Genomic DNA, 8683 nt, shown 5'->3' with positions numbered 1-8683 from the left:
TATTGATTAAGAAAATGACTATTAGTATATTAATTATTTTTTTTACTTTTTAAAAATATTTAAAAATACGTTTGAACTAGGGGCTAACCAAGTGTGCAAATTGAAGAAATATAGTAGCACTATCATACTCAGCCCTACTTACTACAAGTCTACAACTGCCGTTTACGTGCATAGTCACCCATCCGCTATGGGGAAAATGATGTACAGGATTTGAGTTTTCACCGATAGAATTGGACAAAAAAGTTAAAATGCGCAGACATTGTGTACTATGTAAAGAAACTGGAACAGCAAAATGTACTCAGAAGTTTAGAAGAATGAACATATTGCTTTTCATTGACATTGACTTGATCAGGGTTATAACTTCTACCACCCACATCCCCTTTCATGAGAATATTCTGCAGCAAATGGTTGGGTGCCCCGGCCCCCACCATCCCTTACCCCAGGCAGCCCGGAAAAAAAGAACATCGAGAGGTGCCGGTAGCACCTGTTTGCATACCTAATTAGCTATAGAAGAGACTTTACTTGTGTGGAAAAATAAACAAAAGAAAGCACTCTAGTAGTAAGGAACACCTCCACACCATGGAAATCGCCATCATCAGCCCTTTTTGCTCATTCACAAGTATTGTTCATGTATCCTGGCACGGTTCTCTTCCCACCATAATCTAGCATGCATCTCCCCAAACTTTTCTCGGCTGCAGGACACACATAGCAAGAAAATCAGGCATCATTCAACTCAATACAGTTCCATACCATAATGATATATGAAGCAGGAAAGAGAGAATTGCATTCTCATTCAAAAATTTCTGTTAGACTCAAAAATAGAAGAGAATAAAAAAAATTAGTTCAAGTAGCATAATTGAAAGAAGCAATAATGATGTTCAGAAAAGGGTAGCCATTTATGATTATGTTCCTTTTGTTTGAAATTCAAATCATGATTTGCAGTTAGTTGACCCTAAATTAAGGCCTCAATTGCGTGATTGTGGCTAAAGTCTAATCAAATCCATTAAAAGGCAGTAATTAAGGCATTCAAACTCTGAATTTTCTTAGGTGTATAGACTTCCCTCGAGAAAACAGTAAATAAATACCTAAACTGTGTCTACAGATTATGGTACTTGATCTTCCCTTTCATCACCATATGAAACCCCTAATTAGTAATAAACAGGAACTTGGGATGATGGCCACAATGCCTGAACAAGTCGGTGACTTTGGCAACCCAAGTTTGTGAGTGGTATATTCTCTTAGGATGAATGCCCATCATATATGCCTAGATTATTACCCATCAGAGAAGCAGGCAACTAATCAAATGATGCTTTAAACAGGGTGGGTGACAACTTTTATGAACAAGGTGGGGCAGCAGATTAAAATTATATCTTATTTTTTTGTCTCACCATTACAGTTGTAAGAAAAATTAATGGCCAGAAAATTTGGCATGGGACCCATCATTTCATGAATTTGACAGGACAAAGATGCAGATTCTGCGGATGGCTAAGAAATTAAAAGACCAGATAACATTAACTAATATGAACTCTATCAGACAGTTGCAACAAAATCCAGGAGTATATAAGGACCAAACAGATAAATCTATCAGATAGTTGGAAGAATGTTAAGGATTGTGTCAGGATGAAAATTCTCCCAGGCGGCCAGGCCTATTTAATTATACTAGACATCTCGACATAATTTTCCCCAAGTATGCTGCTTAAGAGACTCAATCCAACCAAAGAGTTTCCAAGGACCTCACCTGAATCTCACTCGTCTGAGCTCCCTTTTGCCTCCTGGCAATGCTTTAATTGTGATGTAGACCCCTGGTTCGTCTTGTTCAACCCATTCAGCCTCAAGATCACTAGCATTACTGATGGACAGCTCCCCTGAGCGATCTGCATCCCTTGATGAGCTACTCCTTATAGAAGCATCCATGGATGATATCTCTGTCTTGGTACCGCTGATGCTGGATAGTTTTGGGGTTGATCCAAGACCACCTGAGTCATAGTAATGTCGAGATTGCATCGAGTGTTTTTCTAGTGAATCTGAGGATGAGTAACCCATTCCCATCCCTGTCGGACGGTACAAGTTACGAGGTAACCGTTCTCTGGTCAATGGGGGTGTGATAGGGCTGTCTTCTGCAGATTCCATCTTTGAGCTCTGTAACAGGAGAGAAGAATGACATTATTGTCACTTAAAATGAACAAAGGAAAAATATTGTGTACACAGAACACATCTACTTGAAATCATTGATGCATCATCCATGGGGGAGGACCATGCATGTGAAGACGTGATTCTATGAAGAAAGCCCACCTCATCTTCAGATCTTGGTGGAGTTGGAAGCGGGAAAGCCTGTCTGTTGAATCTCTGAACATTGTACAGTTCCATGACCCGGTCATAGTTCTCTGCCCACCACCTTTGAGCTTGCCATTTGTTAAACATCTCTCGACTAATCATAGAAAAATAACTACAATTTCAAAACTCCTGATTAATGAACTAACTGGATAAAAAGTGAGAAATGGTGGCACCCATAGGCACATCACATTGCAAGTGGCATGCATTTTCTTGTTGATAAACAGAACCGTGGAAATTTGTTTTTTTATTTTTATTTTTTCCTGTTTTTGTAATAATATAGGAAAAATCTTGATAAACGCCATCGAGTTCATTGCCTGGCATAATTATTCCGCGTGCCTATTGTTTGAAGCCTTTGAACCAATACCATTATATCAAATTATCATTAGTTATGCAACAGTAGTAGTCTACAATGTTAGACCACTAAACTGCACACTCATTATTCCTTTTGACAAAGGGAACTCAAAGAATAATTAACAGAAAAAACTAGAGATTCGGTGCGTGCAATAAAGTAATCTTTTTAGTGGAAACATATGACCTTGCATTAGGGAGGGAATGTCTTTAACAATCAGAAAATGAGCAAGTGCTTGCTATCTAAGCACAACATTTTACATATTGAGTGTGAAATTCCCATTTAATCATTTTTTTTTTCGAATTTCAAATTTTAATAGCAGACAAGCATAAGCACGTACAGTTATGTGCAGAAAAAGCATTTTCTCAACCAATCATTTTGCAGTATTAATCAACAAAAGAAAAACACAAAACCCAATTAGTATCATTTAATGACCAATCCTAATCTCTAATCTAATTTTTGAATCGTACCGAAAAATATGATAAATATTAAGTAATCAAAAATTTTATGTGGAGTCACTTTTATACACTTTTTGTACACTCTATTAATGTGATTGGTATAAATTAACTGCTTTAGTCAATCATATTAGTGGAGTGTACAAAGAGTATACAATAGTAACTATATGTAATAGAACTATTTTATAAGTTAACCACTTATATTAGATCAAACTGTCACATTTGTTAAAAGAATAACATCTCTATCGGGTAATTGGTATCAATACCATGTCATAGTCAATCCATGGCCCCAGAAAACGTGGGAGTAGAAGGTCCGATGATTTCCAGTGGATTGTCAATATATGCCAAAACATTACCATCAGATCAGAAGGACATAAGTTTCTGGCGGCAGATGTAAGTTCATTAGAACATAAAATGACAAGATAATGGCCACTCAAAAGAGACAAAGGGACGTAGAATCAGGCAGGCGTGAAGGAATAAGGGAAAAGGAAGGAAAGGAAGGACCCTTCTCCGACACGACGACAGCACTCCATGAAAAAGGAACCAAACACAATCAAAGTTGCCCCACCCAAACCAACAAGGGCTTCAGCTTTTGGACTTTTTCAGACTGCTTTTCATAAGGGCGTGAAAATTACTTGTTTCTTGGGTCCCACCAAAATTTGCTCAAATCATATTAACAGACTGGTTTCCAAAGTATTGTTTGGAATTGGATGCCAAGATCGGTTGGGTTTCAAAATTTTTTGTTTTGTTAAAAAATTTCAAGTTGTTATTTCTTATTATAAAAATACTTTAGCGATAATGAAATTTTATAAAAATAAAATTTTAAATTAATATAAATTAATATAATATATTAGATTATAAAATTATTTTTATTATAAAATAAATTTAACATATCATATAAAATTACGTCAATTTATAAATTTATTTTTATAAAATATCTCTATACAATAACACTTTTCTTTTCATTATATTTCTTTATATAGTTTTTTAAATATTAAAATGATCCACATATAATTATTTTTATAATTTCTTTATATACCTATGACAAGTATTTTTATAAAATAACTTGTAAAAGTATCATCACTTTTCATAAATATTTTCGTTTTAAAACTTAATTTTATAAAAAGTGGCTCTACAGCCACCAATTTGGAACTCAAATTTGGTTCTGTGAAAAAAATTTTCTTTTTTTTTTAATGTATTTTTAAAATACTCTTAAATATTTTAAAAAATAAAATAAAATTCACAATATCAATAAAACATATTTACTTAATTACTAAATAAAAAAATAAAAAAAAAATACTCTTTTTAAGTAATGCTCTCCATCTAAATAAAATGAAAGAACAGTGAATGATAGGGATATAAAAACAATAAATTTCTTAACAAATTTTAAATGTTTCATCAGATTTTAATTTGAAATCTTGCACAATTACTATCCATTTAATAAAAAAATTGTAACAATGATCAATAAAATATAAAATTCATGTCTCATCTTCTTCAGAAATTTTTGAAACAAATTAAATATAAAAATATAATAAAAACGTGACAATAGAATCAAATCACTAATATGTTCGTACTAAAATCTTCAGATCACCAGAGACGGCGAGAAGATGAAGAACGAAACAGCGGAAAGGATGCATATAGACGAAATTTGAATTTGGAGCGATGTTCAGGGAAAGAGAAGAGAGGCGTGAGTGTTTTTACCTGAACCGTATACGCTTGAGGTCGTTCCCGCCACGGGGGAGCGAGACGAAGGTGATGAGCACGCCGGGCTCCACCTGGGCGACCCACTCCTTGGGTTCGCTCTCCTCCACAAACACCACCGGCTCCACTCGTCGTCCGCTCCCGGAGGTCGGAGTCCCTTCGCCGCTCGAGCTAGACATCCCCTTCAGCCTCGCCTCCATCTCCTTCCCCCACACCCTCCCCGTCCTCGACCTCGACCTCGACCACCTGAACCGCTCCGATTCCGCGTCCGACTCTCCGTTTACCCTGAGTCGACTCTGAGTTGACGCCGGCGGTGGTGCCGTGCACGGGTTGCAGCTCCGATACGCCCCCGAGGCCTTCAACGCCATGTCCTTGATCTGAAATGACCAAATTACCCATGTTAAACGGGTTTAAGGGTTTTGGAATAGAACAAGTACCGATTACGTAAGTACCAACCTGAGTAGTGAGAGATTTTATAGTTTGGATTTTGACGCCGGAGGTGTCGAATTCTTCGGTCTGATCCGGCGAGTCATCGCCGAGTTTCTTAGGCCGAGCTATGCAGGTCAGCATTTTCCTTCCTCTGCGATTAGATACAATACCAAGAGAGAGCCCACTCCGCCCCCCCACCTCCAAAGAAAAACGGGGCGATACAGTCGGTAATAAGGCGTTGTCTGAAAGCTGAAGGAGCTGTTGTTTAGTATTGAATAATTGGGTTTGGGGTTCAGTATAAGAGCGGAAACAAACAAGACAGCTACATATATATATATATACGATTGCTGCTTCGTGCCCAGACCTCTTCAATGTCTGCCTGCCACTCTTGTATTATTAAGCTATCAAAGATTCCCTCTCAAAATTAAAAACTCAATGGTGGCAACTTTTTCTTTTTAGCTCTGTGTGTGAGAGAGAGAGACAGAGAGAGAGAGAGAGAGAGAGGTGATCGGAGTGATGTGATGTGCAGAAGAAGTAGGGTTGGGGGGGGGGGGGGGGAAAGGCAGCTAGCGCCGGGGAGCGGTAAAGGAAAAGGCAGGGCTTTGCCAAGGAAGAATCGCTATCTAATATAAGTTTGCTTTGACTTGATCTTCACCAGCTACCGGTTGTTTTACCGGTTCTTACATGTACGGCCTGACTGCCCCTAGAAAATAATCTTTGCGTCCATAAGCTTTCTTTTTTTAAAATACACTTGGCACAATGTTTTTCTCCTCTCAAAATTATCGGTATTTTAATTTTTTTTTTTCCTTAAGGATTGAAAAAGTGAGAATTATTGATGTTGTGATTTCTTTATTTTTGTTTCTTTAATAATTAAGAATGTTTAAAAAATATTTGAAAAAAAATTAAAAAAAAAATACAATTTGCACATGAGGTTTATATAGCAGCATCCAATATATTTTAATGTTTATATATTTTTAATATAATTTTAAATAGTAATTATACATAATATGACACGTACCCCCTTCTTATTAGGTACGATGTAATGTCTATATATTAAAAAAAATGATATTCTCTTCAAAAAATATCACCGACAAAAATTATTGATTGTTTTTTTCCTTTACTTAATGGATAAGAAGTATTTTTTAATTAAATTATATTTTTTTTAAAACATATAAAGAATTTTAAAATATAATTTTTAAAAAAACCAAAAAAAAAAAAAAATAGACGGTTTGGTTGGAAGCCTCGGTGGGTGCAGCCACCCTTTTAAAAACTGAGTTTGGTAATTGTTCTAAATCTTTAAAATTTTAAATACTAATCTTTATAATTGAAAATTTTTTATAGAAAAATTTTATTTATAATCTTTAAGTGAAGATTACATATACAGACTATTTATTAAAAAAATATATATCATTTTAAGAATAATATTTTAATAATTTTAAAAAATTTTAAAAATAAAATTATCTATATCTATATTACAGTCCTTAAATAAAAACTATAACATAGCATTGCTCTTTTTATAAGATTATAAAATTTAAAATCTTATAGTTTTATTTTATGTTTATAAATATTTTCTATTTCTAGTTCATTATTTTTTTAACATGTATATTGACGTGGCATGCTGACTGTATATATTTTAAAACTTAATTGACCATACATGATATAGTAGGCGTCTTTCTCTTATTAAAAGTGATGGAAGTAAGCTGTCACATCAGTATTATCGATAGGGGATTGTTGAATTGACCAATTTAAAAAAATAAAAATAAAAATTATATATACACTAAGTTTAAAGAATTAAAATAATAAAAAAATAGGGAATTGTATTCCATAACAATATAAGAATTATTTTTTGTTTTAGAAGATAATGTTAATTGTTTTTCAATTTAGTTATTTAAAATAAAAACATTGAAAGTATCGAGCTTTCACACAAGAATAAAAAATAAAAATATAATGGTTGTTGCTGCCAAGTCAGCAAAGTGAAATAACAATAGAAGGATTAAATAGATTACTCTTTATTTGTTGAGAAAAAATATATATATACTCTTACAAAGATTTGGCCTCGTTTGGTTACGTATTAAATACAAATAATCTCATTTTATTTAATTTTATCTAATTTAATTATTATGTAAATGTGTTTAGAAAGCCAAGCTAGTTTTTTAATTCAATTAATTTAAGTTTAATTTTAAGTACTTAATCTCAATACAAAATCAGAGACACTACATGTTTAAATTGAATAATTTGAAACTTTATGAAATTATTAAGAAAAGCTGTTTATATTTTTTTTAATTTTTTTTTTTAAATGATATAACATTTAAGTTTTAATAGATGTGATTGGATTGAGAAAACTTTTTACGATATGACTTTTTACGATATGACTTAATAGATTTAAACAAGCCCACTAGGTTGAGCTCTGCTTGCACAGAGGCAAGGTCGGGTGGAAGACCCAATGGTCTGCCATTCAAAAATGAGGGCAAGGCCACTAAGGAGAAAACAATAGCCCACTTCCCCTTGGAAGCCCACAACGAGAGACATAGCAGGGCATGTCGCATTAACTACACTAGTACATCTATTCAAAAGGTCAACTCCTGGATTAGTCAAAATAGTCGTTGAGTACATAAGGATTACTGCATTAAATACAACAATACATCTCTTTTGAAAAAGGTTAGCCACATAACCGTTGACATAAGCAAGTGAGACCCTTTGCTAGAGCTAGGATGCAAATGCATAAAAAGAGCGAAATCTACGGGTATGTTCGTATACCCTTATACTTTCTCCTTTTGTGTAATCAATGACCATAGTTTTGGCAAGAGCTAACTTAAGCATCAGAGTAATCCCTGACCGGATAGACTAAGTTTGTCTTATTAATTTTAGGAATGAATGGATTGTCTAGAACGGGTGAACGTTAGGGTGCGAACTTAACATTTTTGTAAGAGATTATAATAGTAGTAGAATCCATTTGATATGCGTATGGGAAGAAAAACTCCATAGAGTTATGTATTTTGGGTTTTGTTGTGAAAATAACTTTGGTTTTTGTATTTGTTTCATAGCAAAAGAGCCAAATGATTAGATACTAGTGGGAGGGCACGTTCCAGATTTCTCCTACACAGATTATTTGAAATTTGAAGGGAAAAAATTTATGTTTTTAAAAAAATATTTATGTTATAGTATCTACCTTGAATAAATTTGTAGTACCTTAAAAAAAATATCAAGTTCAACATGCTTTAAGGTTGGGAAACAAAGTGGCTCATCAATTGGCAAGGAATGCATGGAAGATTGCAGATGTTGAGCTCTGGATGGGTTCAGTTCCTTATATATTTCTCAATCTGTTTGGTTGGATCAATTTCATTTGTAAGCTGATTTTATCATTGAAAGTTTACTGTTTATCAAAAAAAAAAAAAATTACAATTGACTCTATCTC

The 8683-nt window shown here is 34.0% G+C and overlaps 1 protein-coding gene across 2 annotated transcripts; it reads right to left on the bottom strand.

Annotated features, from left to right (window-relative positions):
* Positions 1-305: 305 nt before the first annotated feature.
* Positions 306-5821, bottom strand: LOC122307893 (protein Brevis radix-like 4). 2 transcript variants are annotated; one of them, XM_043121015.1, is made up of 5 exons: positions 5296-5821; positions 4840-5216; positions 2293-2446; positions 1739-2139; positions 306-692 (listed from the first exon to the last, which is right to left on the bottom strand). In XM_043121015.1, the coding sequence occupies exons 1-5, from the start codon at positions 5407-5409 to the stop codon at positions 614-616; spliced, it is 1125 nt and encodes a 374-aa protein (XP_042976949.1). In that variant the 5' UTR covers positions 5410-5821; the 3' UTR covers positions 306-613. The 2 variants fall into 2 exon arrangements, with proteins under 2 accessions (XP_042976949.1, XP_042976950.1); XM_043121016.1 differs by having other exon boundaries at positions 2293-2428; positions 5296-5819.
* Positions 5822-8683: the final 2862 nt, after the last annotated feature.

This window comes from Carya illinoinensis, chromosome 4, assembly GCF_018687715.1.
Source record: "Carya illinoinensis cultivar Pawnee chromosome 4, C.illinoinensisPawnee_v1, whole genome shotgun sequence".
In the NCBI taxonomy this organism is placed as follows: Eukaryota; Viridiplantae; Streptophyta; class Magnoliopsida; order Fagales; family Juglandaceae; genus Carya; species Carya illinoinensis.
Note: the sequence above shows the minus strand (reverse complement) of the source record. Positions and strands in the feature narration are given on the sequence as shown.

Excerpts from the sequence above, each read along its gene's own strand:
- LOC122307893 (XM_043121015.1), bottom strand. The coding sequence starts at position 5,409 with ATGCTGACCTGCATAGCTCGGCCTAAGAAACTCGGCGATGACTCGCCG. Across the intron at positions 5,217-5,295 it reads TAAAATCTCTCACTACTCAG|ATCAAGGACATGGCGTTGAA; the intron begins GTTGGTACTTAC and ends TGGTCATTTCAG. Across the intron at positions 693-1,738 it reads CTCAGACGAGTGAGATTCAG|CCGAGAAAAGTTTGGGGAGA; the intron begins GTGAGGTCCTTG and ends TGTGTCCTGCAG.